The following is a 21,320-nucleotide window of genomic DNA, read 5'->3' as shown; positions in this document are numbered from 1 at the left end:
GCAACCCACGAACGTTCACACGTTATGTGTTCTCGTTAAGTTATCGAATCGGGCCTTAAACTTCAACTCGGGAACGTTTCTAATTAACGAATAGGGAAAACAAGGAAATACCATCCAGTATTGCTGCGAATCTGTTTATTTGCAATCCACGAACGTTCACACTTTATGTGTTCTCGTTTAATTATCGAATCGGGCCTTATACATTTTTATGCACTTCTTACGCAACACTTTTATAATAATTTCTTTTATAACGGCACACGATTCTATTTTCCAAATATATCAATTGTCGTTTAAAAACCTTTTGTAAAAATTGTATTTGAAGTCAGTCTTTGAAGTCTTTCTTTCAAGACACGTTTTAACCATTTTCGTGTGGTTGCAATGTCATGAACGTGCGAAAGAAAACCCTGCACGTTTTTTCATTACGAGGGTTATGGTTGCATGTTTCATGTGCGCTCTAAATAATTATAGAAAACAGAGAAACAACTTCATTGTTTTTCACTATCAATTTACTCAACGTTTCGGTCAAAGACCTTCATCAGGAGTAAAACAGTTGTAATAAAGTAAAGGAAATGACGTCACAATCACATGACGTCATTATGTATATGCACGCTCTAACCAATTCACAATCATTTACATTCACTTTTAAAAGTCAATGGGTCGTTTGATTCGAAACAATGTATGCATTTTTACTGGATTGATCAAGGTCACAAATACTTTCAAACGGACGCCCCTGTTCAGATTTTTCAACACCTAAGTCGGTTCCGTAAACACCGGGAGATCCAATAGCGACGTTAAGCCGGGCCCAAAAGTGCGGCTGCACAGTGGTATCAGTCCAATCCAGAAACGTTTTACCCATAAGCTTCATCGGTACTCTACTGCTGTCGTATTTGATAACTATCAACACTTCTTGCCTCTGAAGTAATAACAAAGTCGTAATATAATAACACAGTCATGTAAGACTTACACTAACACTATAATGGGCTAGATGCTATGGAAAAAGCCCACTAAACCCTTTATAAACAACGCTCTCTCTGTTTATTTTTTTACAAAAAAAAACCCACATACTTTATCAAACGCTATTGTGTGAAAATAACAATAAGTTGGAGTGGGAATACAATTTGCCCGCGTTGTTTGCACCTTCTGTTAAGATACTTTTTCAGATGTGAAGAGATCAATAGAATATCTACACCTCCGGTAAAATGTCAACACACAAACCCGACAACACCTTGTTACGTAATTGCCATTGTCCTTCCTCCACCAAATAGAACAATCGGTTACTATAGAAAATAACAACAACAATGTTTCAAATTAATCGCCCAAGATTAGTCTGCCGTTGCATTTTGTAACGCACATTTTATGCCAGTCGCCTTAAATAATGACTATCAAAACTTGACATCGACTCTCTTTAGTAACGTCTTTATATGTAAAACATAAACCTTAACAGTAAGATTACTACATGTAGCGTCATCAAAACTAATTTAAATAAGTATATTTTTAATTACGAATTTTGCATTCACTAGTATCATCGGTAAATAAGCTTCTTACACACAGGCGTACGTGTGAAAACTCGTAAGAAACTGTAGTTAATTAGCGGAAACTGTTTTCCCATTTTGTGCATCAGTTACATTATACTTGACTTCAAATGAAACCAATTCTAAACAAGCATATATGCATACCAAATTTTTGCGAAAACCTCAACCCGAAGTCACGTTTTAATTGAAGTTTCTTTTTTGGACCTGCATTTTACAAATATATATTTCATTTTAATCATTCACTTCGGAACAAAATTAAATCATTACACACACAAATAAAAATGAATCATTTGACGATTTGTATTGTGTTTTGTTTTTTCGTTATTATTTATTCAAATTTTGTCCCTATAATTACCATCTGATTCAAATTGTTTTACTTTTACCTGTATGACTGCTCGATGAAGAGCCTGCTGCAATTCAAACTGTCCCCACACGGAGCGCAGGAAGTTCCGCGACAACAGAACCAAGGTCTTCCGACTGCGGTATATGGAGTCCAGGATGTTATCAGCTATTGGTAAACCTGTAAATAAGTATGTAAGTTTATTTAATGCTTTCCGGTGGTTTATAGAGAAATATAAGTGAATTAAAACTTATATTTTACTGTCTCAAACATTGAAATATAACAGTCAAAAGTATCGATAATTTTCAATGAAATGATGTTATGTTTTTACGAAATGACGACATTATACCAGCTAAATTCTCCAGTTAAAAAGAGATTTTTTTTGGTTTCGGTGGACTATCGATTTAAATTCACGAGTGATCATAGCAAATATAAAGTTTCTATGATCACGAATGGGTTAAATCGACATTTAACCGTATCAAACAAAATGTTCTACTCATTTTATGCTTTTTTCACCGTTTATTTACATTATAAAAGACTTTAACAGGATAATTCACACTGGTATAATGACGTCTTTTCGTCAAAAGAATGGCGTCATTTCACAGTAAAACAGCAAACAGTATCGATAATTTTCACTGTTATTTTTTACTGTTTTAAACAGTGAAACAGTTTTAATTCACTGATATTTCTCTTTAAACCACCGGAAAGCATGAAATAAACTCTTTTACAATGTAAATAAACGTTGAAAAAAGCATCAAATAAAAAGAAAATTAGTTGGATTCGGTGGAATCTCGTGAATTAAAATCGGTATTTCATCGAATCCAACAAATATCAACCTAACCTGCCAATCTAAAATCGTTATGGTACACTTACAGTTTTTAATGTATTTACAGTTGTGGTATGAATTATCGGATAATTAGATGCATGATTGGATTATTGGTTTACGGTTTTCACTTTTGTGAAGACGGACAATTATCGAATGGATGAATGGTAAGACGATATAATGCTAGACAAAACAAGGGAAGAAAGGAGAAGAAGAGACGCACTTATATGTGTTTGGCGGAAACTTTGATTGAATGAAAGAAGCGTCCAGTGTTCTGTAAGGTAGATGACATAACGATGAATAAAAGATACCAAGTCGTATTCAAGGTCAGATGGTTGAAAGGATGGCTGAACGATGTCTGGGCTAATATACAACGCAAGGATGAATTGATGCATGACTGGACGTTGTTGTGCACACGAGCAGATCGGACACCTTAGCGCTCCATTTTGAATATTAACCGGTGTAAAACAATGGCTAAGCTTCTTAAAAAAATAGAACTAAACCACTCTTACTGTAAAGTATAATATATCTTGCGGGTGTAAGACATCATTAACAAGTGTTAGTTCATTTAACGATTTTTAGTTTCGGCATATCCTAAGAACATTTTGTCATTCGGGTTATGTTCTAAAAGATCAATATAAAATGTAATATGACAAACAGTACAGTGTTGTTCCAGAGAAAAATGTTTGTTAATTTATTTAAATATGAAAGTCTTTATTTAAAAAAAAAACCTCGTTTTGTCCAGGTTATTAACTTTTTGCTCGCTGGGAAATGTGTCGTCTGCTAAAATGTCTGCTGAATTTCTAAAATTAGCATTTTCTTCGTTTTTTTTTTCAAAGAGTACTATCAGAATAGCAAACAGTTTGGATCCTGATGAGACGCCACGTTCTGTGGCGTCTCATCTGGATCCAAACTGTTTGCAAAGGCCTTCAAAATTCGGTTCCAGCACTAAAAGGGTTTAAATGTTGCATGATTTGAAGAATTTGTTTTGAGAAGCACAATAGGATGCAGCATACCCCCTTTTAAACAACTGGATAATGTGGTTTCAAGAGAAATGATGTTAAAATTATTGTTTTATATAATTCTGTATACAATTGTGTATGATGCGTTAATACTAGAAAGTTATACACATAGTGTGGCTATTTAACCCATGCATGTCAGTGGACTCTCCCATCCTTCTGAATTGGATCAATTTATTTCCAAAATTAGGGATGTCTAGTATATTAATTTCTATATTTTGAATATTTCTTACAGATATTCCTTTCAGCAAACAGCGCAGACACCGATGAGACGCCGCATGATGCGGCGTCTCATCTGGGTCTACGCTGTTTGCCAAGGCCTTTTTTTCTAGACGCTAGATTAATGGGTTAATCAACACTGGTTTGCTGATGATAAAACAAGTATTTGTATATATTAAGGTATTATATTGATGTTGAAGGACTGATGTTTTACGTCGTAGCTTACCGGGCGTAAAGTCTTTGTAGTCGATGCACACCCGATAGCCAGCGTTCTCAAGGCGACAAAGAAGAACGTCCTTGACCCAGGAAAGGTCATCGCTGCTGTAGGATATAAACACGTCGTATTCGATCGTCCGTTCTGGTACTAGAAAACAGAAATAATGTTTTAAAATGGTTGACGTATATTGTAAAGCAAAATTGAATTAAGCAGACTTAACTGTCGGATGCAACATATATACCTCAAAAGTTTTCAACTTGGACGTTTTCTCCAGTAAAATTCACCTTTACCACAAATAACTTTTTGAGCGTCAACTAAAATCTTTCATTCAATGCAATAATATAAATATAAACAGTTTGTTAGATAACTCAGGTATGTTCGAAATAATTTTCAATTTAAAATAGTACGTTGATTTTATTGCAATTTAAGCAACAGTGAGTATTTGTCGGACAGCAGTATTCTCCTGCTATTCGATTTATTTTGTTTATTGTAACGCTTAAATACAATTTGCTTTGTCGCATACTTACTGACGCTTGCTTTCTTGAAGTTTACAGCAGCATTTCGTTAAAAGGCAAGTTTTTTAGTTTAACAATTTTAATTTTTCCAAATTCGTCGCAATGAAATTAGACCGTCGCGGGGGATATTAATAGCCCGAGTATGCGAATAATAAAACCCTTATTAATAGATCCGGCATTTATGCTTGAAATTTTCGGTCGTCTTCTACAACAGTGCGGATCTCTTTTATGTTTCGTACAACTTCATATTTAACCAGAAACTGACGTTGTCAACACGCACACATTATTAAACTTTTTGGTTTCTTTATTAAGACTCGACATACGTTGTTGTATACAGATATATATACAGATTATTATTGCTTGCACAATTTACCTAGTACACATTTTACTGAAAAAGAAACAAATACACTTTAACGTGTTAAATTCACTGTTTCGATTTTCTTTGAAAACTATTTCGTTGTTTGCGCAAGCTGGGTCTATAAATACACGTGTATTTATAATTTTTTGTTTTCAATGATATGGGAAACAAATTATAACTCTATTTACACATGCAGAAGTCAGAAGTCCATCAAATTAAGCAATTTACATAATGTTAACATTTCTTTTGACAAAAGTCGCTTTATCTAAAATGTGTGTCCAATTACTCAAATTATATAAACCACCAGAAAATACTTGTGTACAGTGATCAATTACCTCCATATAATGACCACATATACGGCCCTCGTACATACGCATGCGCACATTAAACACATGTTTTGTTTACTCTTTATATTGTAGATGAAGATCCCATAATGTAGCAGTAATTTTCTTTTCGCGATATATCTTTTTATTAAGGAAGGAGTTGTAGAAAACTGTAGATTTTGCCCGAGAAGTACTCTCTAATTAGTAAAGACAAACCTGTATTAAATCATATTAGACTTTGATCAATACGCCCTTACGTGTACCGAAGTGCATATTGTTCACCCGTTTAGGCGAGTCACCTTTTGACCGAATATAATTAGCTGTATGTATTCTTACCTATCACGTTCTTAGGGTCAGCAAGTCGATATTGGCCGAAAGACGTGTTTTAATATAACGCTTTCCTGAGCTTTTCAATAAGTATTACTAGTATTAATAAGGAATTATATGGTATTTACATAGTATTACTGACAGAATATGAATGCCTGCTTAGCCATCATGGAGTAGTATCTTACCGTTGTATTTGATTAGTCTATTTAGTGTGTTTTAGGTAACCTTATAAATCACTACAACGCTCAAATTCAACGAAAATTTCGTAAAGTATTTCGTAAAAAAAGTTAAACAATTAAAAATCAGTGTTCCTTATGACAATTGCCGAAATTTCAACGCCAGATGTGGTCTGTTAAAATAGATGTTTGTAGATACAAAATGCTCTTTTTTGTTATTGTGTTGCATATTTAATTCCATTTTAATTTCCCGCAACGGTATCTACTCATACGACACATAAACACTAACATTGTAATATTTTAGTGTTCGTGTGTCGTATGAATAGATATATTCACGGGAAATTACAATGGAATAAATTGTGTCACAAATAAATAAAAACGAGCATTTCGTATCTACACAAATGTATGAAATCATACAATATCTAGCGTTGTAATTGTGGCTATTGCTATAAGGAACATAGGTTTTTTATTTTACGAAATACTAGTACTTTACGAAATTTTCGTTGATTTTGAGCGTTATAGAGGCTTTAATGAGTGTGGGCTCATTCTCCTTTTAAATTCGAATATGAACATATGAATGTAAGACACATATTTCAGAGAACATAACAATGTGTCGTCATTTTCATGCGATGATATGATGTAAAGAGGCAAGTATAGTGTAATTGGCGGGAAAATGCTTACTACCATACCGTGTTAAAGTCTCTATAGCGCTCAAAATCAACGAAAATTTTGTTTAGTATTTCGTAATATAAAGTTTAATATTGTAATATTTAATATTGTTTCGTAAAAACAATCAGTGTTCCTTATAGAAATAGCGAAAATTTCAACGCTAGATGTGGTATGATTACATAGATTTGTGTAGATACAAAATGCTCGTTTTTATTTATTTGTGGCTACAATTAATTCCCGCGAATATATATATATTCAGACGACACACGAACACCATTTTAGTGTTCATGTGTCGTATAAATAAATATGCAAAACAATTATAAAAACGATCATTTTGTATCTAAAAACATCTATTTTGCCAGACCACATCTGACGTTAAAATTTCGGAAATTGCCATAAGGAACACTGATTTTTAATGGTTAAGTTTATTGTACGAACAATTGTACACGATTTTCGTTGATTTTGAATAGTAATGTTACTTTAAGACAATCATATAAAGTGCTTGCCGTTAACATCGTTTCTGAGTGTACGACCAATACATGTGAATTTCGTCCACTCTTTTCAGTTTCCCTTCCGTTAATTTGTTGTGATCTAGTCGTGTATGTACAAGTTGATTCCGTTGATTTAAAGAGGCCGTCCAACAGATTGTTGCATGTATTGAAGCTTGTCATTAAATGCTTTATATTGATAAATTAAAAATGTGAACAAAAAATCTCCAGAAAAAAAATACAATTTAAAAAAGGAAAAAAGTAACCCTCAACAGGACTCGAACAACTGACCCCTGGAGTCCTGGAGTAAAAAGTCTCCCCCCTCCCTCCCCCCCCCCCCCCTAGACCACTCGACCATCAATGCTCATGCTTAGAGCGGATGCATTTCTTACCTATATAAGCAATACTCGAAGTATCCCAAAATAAAACGACAACAACGGAACTTTCCAAATTACTTAATCGTTTCGCGTCGCACAACGCTTTATAATTTTCAGATTTTCAAATCATCAAAAGATGCATTTAATAGATATTTAAGAGCATGGTAAATGGTCAGTATTACTATTTCCTCAAAAATATCATAACTAAAACGAACATTAAACTAAAACTAAAATTTTCGAATCTGAAACAACTTTTTTTTTATTTTGTAAATTTACCAAAACGTGAAATCTGTTGGACGGCCCCTTTAATTGTTGTTTTTGTTCAATACCATTTGTCCAATCGCTAAGTAGGGAGTCCCAAGAGAAATATATCTAGAATTATAATGGCTTATTTTAATACATAATGTGCAATAGACTATAACGTTAAGAGCTCGAAAATAAATTATGCATGATTAGATAACTTATATATTTGTATTCCGGTCACATCGGAAGAAAAAGGTGTTTCTCGTATGACAACATTGTAATGTATTTATGTGGCCTTTGTTTTGAAACCATGCGAATTTTACACCCCTAAGGTTAGATTGTAAAGTAAAATTAGTGAGACTACGTTTTTCCCTGTATCATGATTTGTTCGAAAAAAGTCTGGATAACTTTCATTAACCCATTTATGCCTAGTGGACTCTCCCATCCTTCTAAAGTGGATAATTTATTTCCAAAATTAGGGATTTATAGTATATTTCTTTCTAAATTTAGAATGTTTCTTACATAAATTCCTTTAAGCAAACTGCGCAGAAACTGATGAGACACCGCATCATGCGGCGTCTCATCAGGGTCTACGCTGTTTGCCAATGCCTTTTTTCTAGACGCTAGGCATAAATGGGTTAATCTGTGACGTGTGATGTTGCTTATCTTGCTAATAGTTTGTGATCCCTGTGGAATCATCGGTTTGATTTAATCTTGGAGAATCGTCGCTGATCCAATGTTTTTGTAGATCCACTTTCTACTGTCGATATTGTGCAGTCAACATATTAACACGTACAAATAATAACAAAAATATCCGCTTATTTCATGGAAATGCGTCGCGGCTTAAATAATGGTATCACAAAGGTACCATATAAGTATATGGAATTTAATTATTGTTATGATATAGCGACATTAATCGTTATTTAAATAACAGGTTACGTTAAATCTTTGTTTGCTTACTATGATATAGCGACATTAACCGTTATTTAAATAACAGGTTACGTTAAATCTTTGTTTGCAAACTATGCTAAATAAAACGGCTAACTGCGATTCATTTCTATATAATATGGTTTATTTTCCTATCTATACCAAATTTTTTCTCGTCTAATCATTTGGCGACAGGTATTGTTTCTATTTCTTGAGAGCCCGTATATGTATGAAAGGTGTAATAGTCCTATGAAAGGGATAGTATATCCTATCGCGCCATAAAACCAGCCCTATCTTGGCTTATCTTACATTGAGTTAGCTCTACGTAAAGTTGTCTGGTGCAAATTTATACTGATTTCAATAAATGGCAATAATACCTTCGTATTGGCTGTCAAGTTCCGGCCAAGTCAGTCTTTCATATTTCTTCTGTTGAAGCCTATGTCGTCGTACAAAGAGTGCAACTAAGGCTAGTATGACAAAGGTAGCTCCTAACGCTGATCCCACGATTACGTCTTGTACACGAACTATTGCTGAAACGGATACAGTAATGTTCCCATGTATACACACAACACAAACTGTTTGCAAAGTAAAGGTTTATTAAACCGTGCTCATGTTCAAACCGTATTTCCAAGCATCCCATTTGAAACGTCATAATTAAAGGGGCCTTTTCACATTTTTGTAAATGTGACACAATTTTAAAAAATGTTTCAGATTCGCAAATTTTTGTTGAAGTATGATATTTTTTAGGAAACAGTATTACTGAACATTCACCATGCTCTAAAATATCCATAATAAGCATCTTTTGACTATTTAAAGACATGAAAATTATAAAGCGTAGCAACGCGAAACGATTGAATAATTTGGAGAGTTCTGTTGTTGTCGTTATATTTAGTGATACTACGAAGATTGCTTATATGAAGTATGAACTACATTTTACTCCAGTGCTCCAGTGGTCAGTGATTCGAGCCAGTAAAGGGTTACTTTTTTCTTTATTTTATGTTATTTTTGTTGTTGTTTACTGGAGCGTTTTACATCCAATGTTTACATTTATTAATATAAAGCATTTAATTACAAACTTCAATACTTGCAAAAATCTGTGAAAAGGGCCCTTTGATGGAAATCACACTATTGCATGATAAATATGTGAAAGGTCTCCAATTTACACATAAATGCAGTTGATGCGTCGCACTCTTAGTAAAGCTCGTGTGTAAAGCAGGTTCGAAAAAAAAAGAACTAAATTCGAGACAGAAGATACATTATATAGACATATTTGTTGATTACAGTGTACAGTCGAATTTGATTTCACAAGAGTTTATGGAAAATAAACCCAAGAGTGGCATAATCACTAGTGAATTATACTGCTTTTTACCAACCAGTGAAATAAATTAATGAACATGATCCGAAAGCAATACAATTTTTATATTATGGTTTAGCACAATTAACAAACAGCATAAAAAAGTTACTGACACATAAAGTCTCATGTATTATATATATATATCTATATGTACTATATAACACCACAAAACAAAACAACAAAAGAAAATAGCACTGTTAAAGTGTGCGATATACATGCATATCAGTAAAAATATGTAAGCTGTCACCAGATAGTGTTCAATTTACTTATATAAGTAGTAAATTAATTATGTAAATGATTAGCTTTTAATCAGATGTAATGTGGTCATATTGTTTAATTTACTTATATAAGTAGTAAATTAATTATAAAAATACTTAGCTGTTAATTAGATATTATGTCTGCAATTTATAGCGTGTGTTACAATGATTATCAAATCTATAGAAAAACACGCAATATAATATTATACATTCATAAAAATCAAGACGTCCTTACAATTTCTCTTCAACGGAGGAAGCAGAAATATGCTTCTTGTGTCGTTCCCATGTACATTTTCACCATAGCAACTGTATTCCCCGTAGTCATCTTCCTATTAATAGCATACAAATTATCGCAGTTAACAATTGGAAAGCGTTCACTTCCATGCTTATTTCATAACGTTTTCATAACTTTTATGTAAGATAAAAAATAATGTAAAATATACTTGCAAGTCTTAGTAAAATTCGTCGAACATATGAACACTAAGATTCATGAGTTGAACGTTTAAAATGCAAAGCATCCTCATGTATGAATATTATAATTGTATTCAGAAAAGTAAACTCCACTTTTTTTATTGATGATCATATTAATTACAAATGATTTTATTTGACACCAATACAAACATCAATCGTAACATAAAATTATTGAGAATCATGGGAAAACTGTTTTATGTAGATGTTTGTAGGCGTAACTTACAAAAAAGACCTCTCCTCTTCAACGTTAAAGCTCAAATTCGCTTTTATAAATGTAATGCTATAAATAATATGACATAAGGGTATTATATTGTCATTAAAAGGGAAAGAAAATCGTTAAAAAAAAATTATCGTTATCAATTAATAGCCCAATAATATACATTTACCAATATACTGTCGAAAAGTAGTAATAATGTCTGGTCATTGGTAGGCGCTTTCGCCAGCTGCCAGGCTGTGTGGTTTGTATCGTTCAACGTAAGGCCTCTTCGTCGCCACTCGAGGGTCAACTGATAAGCAGAACTTTTCCACATGTAAGACTGTTTAATTAATATTCTGAATTGTAGGTTTGCTTGTTTTTCGGGAGAAGAGAAAACTGATTATTTATTAAAATTTTATATGAAAACATTCATATGAATGTTCGTCGAAAAAGAGTTAAAATGTCTGTGCTGAAGTTAAAAGATAACACATTTCGTACAAAGTTAAGAAATAGGTCAGTGACACACTGTTAGGAAAGAATTTCACCAAAAATGTAAGCAAACGAATGCACTTTCGTTGTGTTTTTAAACTTTAGCACACTGCTCAAAATCATATTCTGCTTTACTAAAGTACACGCAAATAGTAGGAAAATGTAAATATTTTTACAAAACAGTATGCACAATAAGGAACCTAATGCAACTAGAAACGTAGGAAAAATTTGAGTCGCGCTCTGAGAAAACCGGGTATAATGCATGTGCGTACAGTGTCGTCCCAGATTAGCCCGTTCAGTCCGCACTTGCTTATCAGGGACGACACTTTCCACCTAAATTGGATTATTTCTTAGAAGAGACTTCATTTAAACGAAAATTGTCATAAAAGCGGAAAGTGTCGTCCCTGATTAACCTGTGCGGACTGCACAGGCTTATCTGGGACGACACTTTCCGCACATGCATTATGCCGAGTTTTCTCAGAACGCGGCTCATTGTGTAGGCGTGAAGTCCCGCTAAAACATACGTCCATCAAGGCAATATCAGATCCTCCAACATCGAAGGTACAACTGATGTTTATTGATTGATCTATGGCGGCGAAGATTTTCGATCCTTCAGGAAAAGTGCTGATGATCCGTGGTCGGGCCTCATCCGCTTGTTCTGTAATATTTAATATAAAATGCAACATTATGTTTGACTTGTTCCCATTTTCACAACGCAAAACAACGAGTTCTAATTAGCTTCAAGGCGTATAATGAACACGTCTTTTAATAACGCGTTAACTGATTGAACCACTTGCTTTTGTTTCCGTGGTACTTATCACTAAAGATTTATGCAGGCTGTTCCATCGAATAACATATTTTTGTGTTAATTAAAAAAGGCATTCTGGTCATTTTCCCAATCTGTGGTATAGGAGCTTTAACGGTTCGGTTGTGTTTTAACACAATATCGCCATATGTTGGACTTGAACAGTGCATTGTTGCATTTTTATAGTTTAATCTAATTTCACTATTATTTAATTTTGTAAATATTAAAAACATTGATTTTTTTCTTCATACAATAGCATAGCATGTTGGCTTTGAATAGTTTATTGGTATATTATATTATTTAAAGCTTTTTTTTTATGTTAATAAAAAACATGTCTGAATGATTTTTGTTATTTTACATCGTAACAGGATTTATCGCATATTTGCGTGTTTGAAACGAAAGGGATTTTAAACCACAACGAAGATAACCCCCTTTAAAAAAAAGAAACCCACAAACCAAAAAAAAAATTTACGGACAGAACGATTTGATCAATACACTTAATCACCTAAGACAAGTAAGAACTTTTGTTTAATAAAATGGCAATTTTGACAAACCGTTAAGCTCACAATAACACCTAATATCCTCGAGCACCTGTCAGACGTGATTGACTCCGACAACATCAAACGACTTCAAATGTAAGCAACTCCGCAATGAAATAAAAACGTTTTGTTTTGTAAAGGCTTGTCGCATTTCTTGTTTGACATATAATATGAAAATTGTATGTTTGCTATGTATACTTACCAAAACATTGAAATACCCAGAAGAATGTGCATTTAACATATAACAGAATAAAACAAAATCCTTTCCGATGGCGAGTTTGCATTACTCTTACGGAAATAGTTACTACAAATTAAAAGCGAACAATGTACCTGATAGCCTTTATAAGTTATTTGCTACCGGTATTACTTATGTTCCATATATTGAATAAATGTTAAACGTCCCATCACTACGCAAACTCCACCTTCCTCGCAAGGAGTAAAATATCTTTAACCCATGTATGCCTAGCGTTTAGAAAAAAAGGCCTTGGCAAACAGCGTAGACCCAGATGAGACGCCGCATGATGCGGCGTCTCATCAGGGTCTGCGCTGTTTGCTTAAAGGAATTTCTGTAAGAAATATTATAAATATAGAAATAAATATACTTGACATTTCTAATTTTGGAAATAAATTGATCCAATTTAGAAGGATGGGAGAGTCCACTAGGCATAAATGGGTTAAAGAAAGACAGATGACAATTTTCTATCAATCAATAAAGTGTAAGGCCCATATCTGTAACAGGCATTCGCTAATAGCGATGGGAAATCAGCTTATAGACAGAACACAAGACAATTAAACGTATGATTAATTCAACCCGACAAATTGCGTTTTCCGACGTAGTGCCTTACTCGGCCAATACCGTGTAACTCACATGTACAATCAATTTCTTATTTTGTCACAACTTAATATTTATGAACTTTTTTATAAATCGAAGCATTAATCAATTGAATTGCCTAAACGTTTGCAAGTTTATGTTAAAGAACATTACAAAACTGAGTATGGCAACAATAAAGCTTAAATATAAAACAAAACCCTTAACTTAAATCAAGAACACCTTCTTTCCTATTTGGCTTCTTACACATGTTCATGTTCAAATTAAATTATTTATATTATATTTTGTTAATTGTATATATGTAAGAATGGCGTACAATCTGCCAATCTGAAAATCGACCTGTTACGCATGCATTAACCGTGAGTTGACCGCGAGTCGACCTCACCTGTCCGTGAGTACTCATCTTGTCTTGCATCCGTAATATGTGAACAGTACTTAAAATATATTATCCTTATAGCGTTTTTAACCCTATTGCTCTAAGCTACCGATAACTAGGTAAACATGGGTCAAAAATTAAAATAAATAAGTACAACTGCACAGGACCAATATTCAACTGTTTAGTCTATAAATACTCTAGTACATCTACCAAGCTTTCAATATCCATTATATGCATATTTTGACGATTTAAAAAACCTGAAAATTATAAAGCGTTGCAACGCGAAACGATTCAATAATTTGGAGAGTTCTGTTGTTTTCGTTATATTTTGTGATACTACGAGGATTGCTTATACCAAGTATAAAATACATCACTTCTTGTATGAGCACGCATGGCCGAGTGGTCTAAGCGATAGATTTTTACTACAGGGGTCAGTGGTTCAACCCAATTGAGGGTTACTTTTTCCCTTTTTTTAAATTATATTCATACTTTTTTACTTGAGCTGTGTAGATCCAATGTTAACATTTCTCAATATAAAGCATTTAATGACAAACTTAAATACATGACAAAAACTGTGAAAAGGCCCCTTTACGACACATTTATGTTGTCGGTATCAAGTTAACCTGTTTTTGAGGTTTATGTTCATTTTTTGATTATGAAAACATTAGACAAAACAGGATTATTTATTTCGACGTGCATCACAGCGAACTTAAAACAAATGATAATTACAAATCAATATCGACCGCTCTCTTCTTTAATGCATGCGCGTTAAGTGTCGTCCTAGATTAGTCTGTGAAGTCCGCACAGGCTATATAGGAACGACACTTTCTGCCTAAACTAGATTTTCGCTAAGAAGTGACTTTCTTTATACAGAACATATCATAAAAGCGGAATGTGTCGTCCCTGATTAGCCTGAGCGGACTGCACAGGTCAATCTGGGACGACACTTTACGCCTATGCATTTAACCCCCTTTTCACAGAGCACAGCTTTTATGTATTATCACGTATTTTTCCTTTATAAGTGTTTCGGGAGTAGCTGCGGTAAGGCTTTGTTGACAATAATTATTATAAATATTTATCAACAGTACATTGTTACTCGTGATATATGGGTATTCATCAATCGACATAAAACTCAAAACTGATTGCTCTGACAATGTGAAAGGGGTGAATTCAGTATTTGTCAAAATTAGCGTTGTTGTAAGCATTATTATGCATTAGAATAACGCATTTTATTTTTAAAAATTCTATTTTTACAGCCTTGATTCCTTCCCCATATTAAAAAAAAGAACCCTGTTAACATGCATTGTTGTTTACTCTTGTTGTAGTGTATTTATATTGAGAAAGTTAACCTTCTTTAATGCATGTGTACCTTTGATAAATATGAATCCGCTGTAGCTGATATTTCCCGCACTGTTGGTAGCGACGCATGCGTACTTGCCCGACTGTTCTTGCTTCGGAAGAAGAATGGTCATGGTTGAATTAAACGTACCAAATCCATAGCTGAAGTATCATGTTAAGGTATACAGTTCAGCGAGGATGCTATTCGTAATGATACGCATACGATTCCTGTAGCATTACGTCAAATTCAAATAATATGGACATGTTGAAATAAAATGCACGAATATGTTACCATTTTGATGCATTTCAGAGGTTTCTGCTTAGAACAAGATTTACTTGTGGTAAAAAGGATACACATTGGACATCGGTTTTATGATATTGGCGTCTTTATACCACAACAATTTTGTGTCAGTATAGGCTCTGATGTCACATTGCAATGTGATTGATGGTCCATCTTGAATGTAGTAACTGCTTTCCGGCCATCTCGGGTGGTCGACAAATTCGGGTGGATCATAGTTTAGTTTGACTATTTGAAAGTAGAAAACTTCATTATGCAAACTCAAATTTAGAAAGGTTCAAATGCACTACAAAAACTATTCAAAACTTGTTCAATGGTATGAATAAATAAATAAATAAATACTTAAACTACTAATAATAAGAAGTATAATAATCATACTACTAATGATGATGATCATTATCGTTACAAGATTGCAGCTAATGTCCATGCAAATAACACGCTTAAACCTAGATGCAATAATTCAACTCTCAGCTTTATAACCCAATGGGTTGCTGAGAGCCTCCATAGCAACAATTATCAAAGGCTCTGGGAGTCCGTTTATATGGACTAGCTTAAACCAACAGAACCTAAAACAATTGCAAATAACTGCTTCTATAACAACTGCTATTACTATTTCTACAAAAACAACTGTTACTACGTACTACTGCAGATGCGATAACACCTGCGTTTTCAATTAATGCAGTTAAAACAGATAAACAGGGTAACAATGCTAGTAGTGTAATAAAATCTCTCTTTTGACATATGATATATGTCATACAACATTGCCATATCCATACTAAATTTAGCGTGAAGATGCAGTTTTCTCGACAAAACATACATTATTTAAAACATGGCATGAGTGCATACATTACCCATGATTCTATATTTATATCAAAAAAGGTTATCGATATCCGCAGAATTTGAGGAAATCAAAATATGAGGTACTATTAGGGGCGGCTAAGTGTATGTGTCGAACTGTGATTATAATTAAATGATGCATGTATGATTTATGTCCACATTACTAACTTCTGGGCTGGAGGTAGACACATGTATCACACCCATAACACTGCCTCGGTTTCAATTCGCTTCTTGCTACGTGCATTTATCATAGCATAGTTAAAAAAACATACTTACTTTGTGCCGATAGTATATCCACAAATAAAAGAATCGTCGTTAGGTAGATCATAGTATCAATAGGCGTTTAATATTCGTATATAATACAAGTAAGTTACACAAATGAACCAAAAAAGCCGAACAATTACTGTAAAAATAAAGGCAAACTAAATTAACTGTATGCTTGATCAATCAACGAAACATTAACACTATCTCTCAATAAAAAGTATACTCCAAATTTCCAGCGATTACGTAAAGATCGCAATTGTGCTTTAGTTTTAATAAAACAACAAAGCATGTAAGTCACACTCTTTACTTAATCGAGTTAAACTGATTTAGGTTAAGTGTGTATTTTCTGAAAATACAACCGAAAGCGCGGGTCAATATTTATTTATAGATAACAGACTTTCAAAACGAAACTAGAAATGTTATGATACGAACTGAATACACTCGCGTCCTACTTCTTAAACGCATAAATACTACTGGACTACCTATGGGTGTGTTTGCTATACATTTAAGACGGCTATTAGTAAAGTAGCATAAGTAAACGACGTTTCACCTGCGTCGTGTGTTTAACGGAATATACATCAGGATCACAGGTCAATACGAATGTATTTATGCCGCTTCTAAAAAAATTAAGTATGAAACTGTTAAAGTGTTAATATATTCCTTTATTTTGTGTCTGTTAGTTTTCCTTCTGTAAAGGTTCATTGTTTTAAACTTTAACTAAATATGAAACAATGGTAAACATATATTTATTCGCAGTATAACATCACCCAGACCTCGTTTAAACTGTTGTTTTAAATGTATCGATTTCCTATGTAAAGGAAATATTATTTTTTTGAAAATATAAGTGAGCAGTTATTTATAGATATAGCTTGCACGTGTCGCATCATTTAACTCGAAAGTTGATGTACAGATCTGATGCATTCGCTCAGGTGGAAACAAATATTAACCAATATAGACCGTTCAGAATAAGACACTCATTAACAGGGAACTAGCAATAGATCATTAACATTTAATACGAAACGCAAAAGTCTACTAATTGGTAGCAGAATTGTTTTTAACAAAGTCATGATTTACCTATTTCCTATGAAAAGGAAATATTAATTTTCTGAAAATATAAGTGAGCAGTTATTTATAAAAAGAGCTTGCTCGTGTTACATGATTAAACTCGAAAGTGATATGCAGACATTGTGCATTCGCTTTTGTGGAAACAAATATGAAGCAAAATAGACCGTTCAGGTATTCACACGGCTAACTTTTACATAGCAAGTAAACATAAACAAACTGCACCAGCCGCAGTAAAATCTCTTGCATTAACGCACGATGCATTTTATAATAAATCAATTGGCATTATTAACAAAGAAAATACACACTTGTTAATAATCAAATGATCAACGCAACAAATATAGTTACGTTTTTAAAAAAAGTGTAAATTGCATATACTAGATTTTTAAGAAACCGATGCTTTACAGTCACCGTTCCAAGACTCGATACATTTTTTATTTCTGCTATGTATTATAGAATTGTGTTATGTATTGTATTATTGCCAATACGTCAAGCGGCTTAAATTAAATACCATCGAATAACTGTAAGTGGTTTACCCGGCGGGATTGCTCTAGGTTGGTTTTATTCTTATACGTATATACTAAGTTAAAACTTATATTTTCCGATTGTTTGTTGCAGATGACAGATGATTTCATTCAGGTGACTTGATGTTTTCTTCTTATAGAAAGAGCATATTTTGTACGGACTAAGGCAATCATCGAAGCAGAGAAAAAACAAATCATTATCTAGTTATCCGGCGATACTCAAACAATATCTCCATCGCTCTAATTACGTTATTAAATAACTTAAGACGTATTAAACACCTGAGTCGGTAACGTTTAATAAGAATCTTAAAAGTCTACTAATTGGTAGAAGATTTTGTTTAAACACAGTCATGATTTACATATTTCCTATGAAAATGAAATATTAATTTTAGTAGGAGTTAGCAGTTATGTATAGATATAACTTGCCCGTGTCAAATCATTAAACTCGAAAGTTGATTCACAGACATGATGCATTCGCTCACGTGGAAACAAATATTTACTAATATAGACCGTTCAGGTATTCACACTGCTAACTTTCATATAGCAAGTAAACACAAACAAACTGCACCAGCCGCAGTAAAATCTCTTGCATTAACGCACGATGCATTTAATAATATATCAATTGGCATTATTAACGAAGAACATACACACTTGTTAATAATCAACTCAACGCGTATAGTAACGTTTTTTAATGAAACTTGCATATACTAGATTTTAAAGAAACCGATGCTTTCCATTTACCATTCCAAGACTCGATACAATTTTTATTTCCGCTATGTATTCTAGAATTTTGTTCTGTATTTTATTATTTACAATACGTCAAGCGTCTTAAATTAAATACCATCGAATGACTGTAAGTGGTTTACCCGGCGGGATTGCTCTAGGTTGTTTTATTCTTGTACGTATATACTTAGTTCAAACTTATAATTTCCGATTCTTTGTCGCATGCCTTTGGTAGATAATGTTTACCATATGGAGTTGCTAGTATAAAATGATGACAGATGATTTCATACGAGTTGCCTGATGTTTTATTCTTACAGAAAGAGCACAACTAAAGACTTCCGAGTTGTTAACATTTAATAAGAATCTTCAACGATAAATAAATAAAAAAGTGTAGTAAATGATAGCAGAACTTTTTTCAACAAAGTCATGATTTACCGTTACAAAGCGTTGCGTTGTTCATGATAACTATTTTTACGTCGATTCCATTTTTGACAATGCTGCTTCAGCATTTAGGATATGTAAGTTATTTATTTACTAAATCTCAATTAATGACAACAATGGATGGAATTCGAAGGATATATTCGATGTGAATGAAGGACTTACTGGATCTTGACAGCTTGACACGGCTAAACTGGCATACTGGTATTTTTAGTTATCAATTTAAGTAACGTTTTGCTTTATAAATTGTATTCGATCATTTTGCGACTTTTTGAATGACTATAATACCCGATATCAACATATCATATCGGATTTGCAGATCACCAAGCTGTCCTGAAATTCAACATTGATTACAAAGTCTTTACTCAAATTACTGGTTCGTGTTCTTTCTGCTTTCTATTTTAGTACTTGATATCATTTTAAAGTTAAATGAACTGTGTCACAGTAAAAGAGACATAAATGCGATTGTGGCCAGTTTGGGTCCAGATCAGCCCGCAGTCGCTTGAAAGCTGTTTGCTTAAAAGCGGTTTTCTGACAGTAACAAATAGTTTAATTGGATACTGATTTGATTGCCCTTTTCATGTGACCTGGCTCAAATAATATAAGTGTCATTAATCAAATGAATTTAATTCGAACATTAATCAAGTGTTTTTTCCGGGTCCCTCGGGATCAATGACTCCAGCAATTTCCTGTTTAAAATTGAATACTGCTTAAGACGATGCTAGGGGGCGTGAGAGATGTTGCATCTTCCATTACTCCTCATGAACTGACTCTGAAAAAACCGAGTCGACAATATTTGACTTAATATTTGGTTTGGTTTCTCTCGAGAGATCGAAATATTTTTAGAAACTTCCTAAAAGCCTAGTAGTCGAGTGTCAACTTTGATTGCAGGAGGTTGCGCTGCGGCCGGGTTTGATCCCCAGAAGCGACATTGAAAACTAGCAAACTTTGTTATTTAAAGGGCTGCTAAACCTGATATACTAAGATTATGTGAGTTTCCTCTCACATGATGGTCATCAATTATATTATATAAAAATTCACAGTAGTAGTCAACAACGTGAAAATAATTAATGAACGCATCTTTCATTTGTCTTTGACACTTTGAGTTTGACATGGCCTAGATTTACTTTACCAGCACTATTGTGACAGAGCTTAAGTGTAAATGCACCATTGAAGATCACCTAAATCCAGATTTGCTATTATAGAAGTGTGGAAAGTTTTAAGGTTGTGACAAGTAAGCAAAAATGGGCGATTACCGAGAGGCCACAACTGATCTATGACTGTTTTAAAACAAGAAAAATCAGTGCCCTATTTAGATTTCCTTACATAGTTCAATGAAAATTTTATTAATTTCAGAAGCTTGGTAACAATTTTAACGTTAATGTTACCAATGTGTCAGACAAGGGCCTTGATTTTGAAATCTAGGACATGCATGGTTAGATTATGTCATTAAAAATTATACCTTTTTTCAAACACATACACATGTGAACATGTATCTGTAACTAATGTAGATGTTGAAAATAGTAAAATGCACTTAGTCAAAAGGCATTTGACTTTTCTGCTAGTACGTTGGCCCACCAGGTGGCTCGGTTAAATGGTTTGATGGACTGCTTGGATGTGTAGTTACAGTACATACAGTATATCAAAGTGTATTATTTCAGATATGTTTGCATCTAGTATACCTATATTGATAATATTTACATAAATAATGTATATGAATGATAAACTTGTCTGAAATCATTTAAATGATACTGAAATCATGACAGTAATTTATACTGATAATTATTTAATATATGTTACTTGATACAATCTCGTACATCTATATCAAATGAGATCATACTGTAACTTCAGTGGTGAATTTCCTTGAATTAAATTAAATCCAAAATGTAAGTCACTCCCATCTCTCTTCCGCAGCGCGCATACCTAAAGGTCCTGCTATGTTCCTATCCAGATCCAGATCCAAAATA

At 33.5% G+C, this 21,320-nt stretch overlaps 1 protein-coding gene across 1 annotated transcript; it reads right to left on the bottom strand.

Annotated features, from left to right (window-relative positions):
- Nucleotides 1–492: 492 nt before the first annotated feature.
- Nucleotides 493–16,954, bottom strand: LOC127847947 (interleukin-1 receptor accessory protein-like 1-A). The gene is made up of 10 exons (XM_052380197.1): nt 16,619–16,954; nt 15,562–15,733; nt 15,239–15,369; nt 11,845–11,978; nt 11,022–11,141; nt 10,400–10,493; nt 8,931–9,083; nt 4,160–4,297; nt 1,916–2,052; nt 493–913 (listed from the first exon to the last, which is right to left on the bottom strand). The coding sequence occupies exons 1-10, from the start codon at nt 16,668–16,670 to the stop codon at nt 650–652; spliced, it is 1,395 nt and encodes a 464-aa protein (XP_052236157.1). The 5' UTR covers nt 16,671–16,954; the 3' UTR covers nt 493–649.
- Between the last annotated feature and the right edge of the window lie 4,366 nt (nt 16,955–21,320).

This window comes from Dreissena polymorpha, chromosome 10, assembly GCF_020536995.1.
Source record: "Dreissena polymorpha isolate Duluth1 chromosome 10, UMN_Dpol_1.0, whole genome shotgun sequence".
Lineage (NCBI taxonomy): Eukaryota > Metazoa > Mollusca > Bivalvia > Myida > Dreissenidae > Dreissena > Dreissena polymorpha.
The sequence above is the reverse complement of the archived record's forward strand: the minus strand, read 5'-3'. Positions and strand labels throughout refer to the sequence as shown.

Excerpts from the sequence above, each read along its gene's own strand:
- LOC127847947 (XM_052380197.1), bottom strand. The coding sequence starts at position 16,670 with ATGATCTACCTAACGACGATTCTTTTATTTGTGGATATACTATCGGCA. Across the intron at positions 15,370-15,561 it reads ATAAAACCGATGTCCAATGT|CTATGGATTTGGTACGTTTA; the intron begins GTATCCTTTTTA and ends ATGATACTTCAG. Across the intron at positions 2,053-4,159 it reads CTACAAAGACTTTACGCCCG|GTTTACCAATAGCTGATAAC; the intron begins GTAAGCTACGAC and ends ACTTATTTACAG.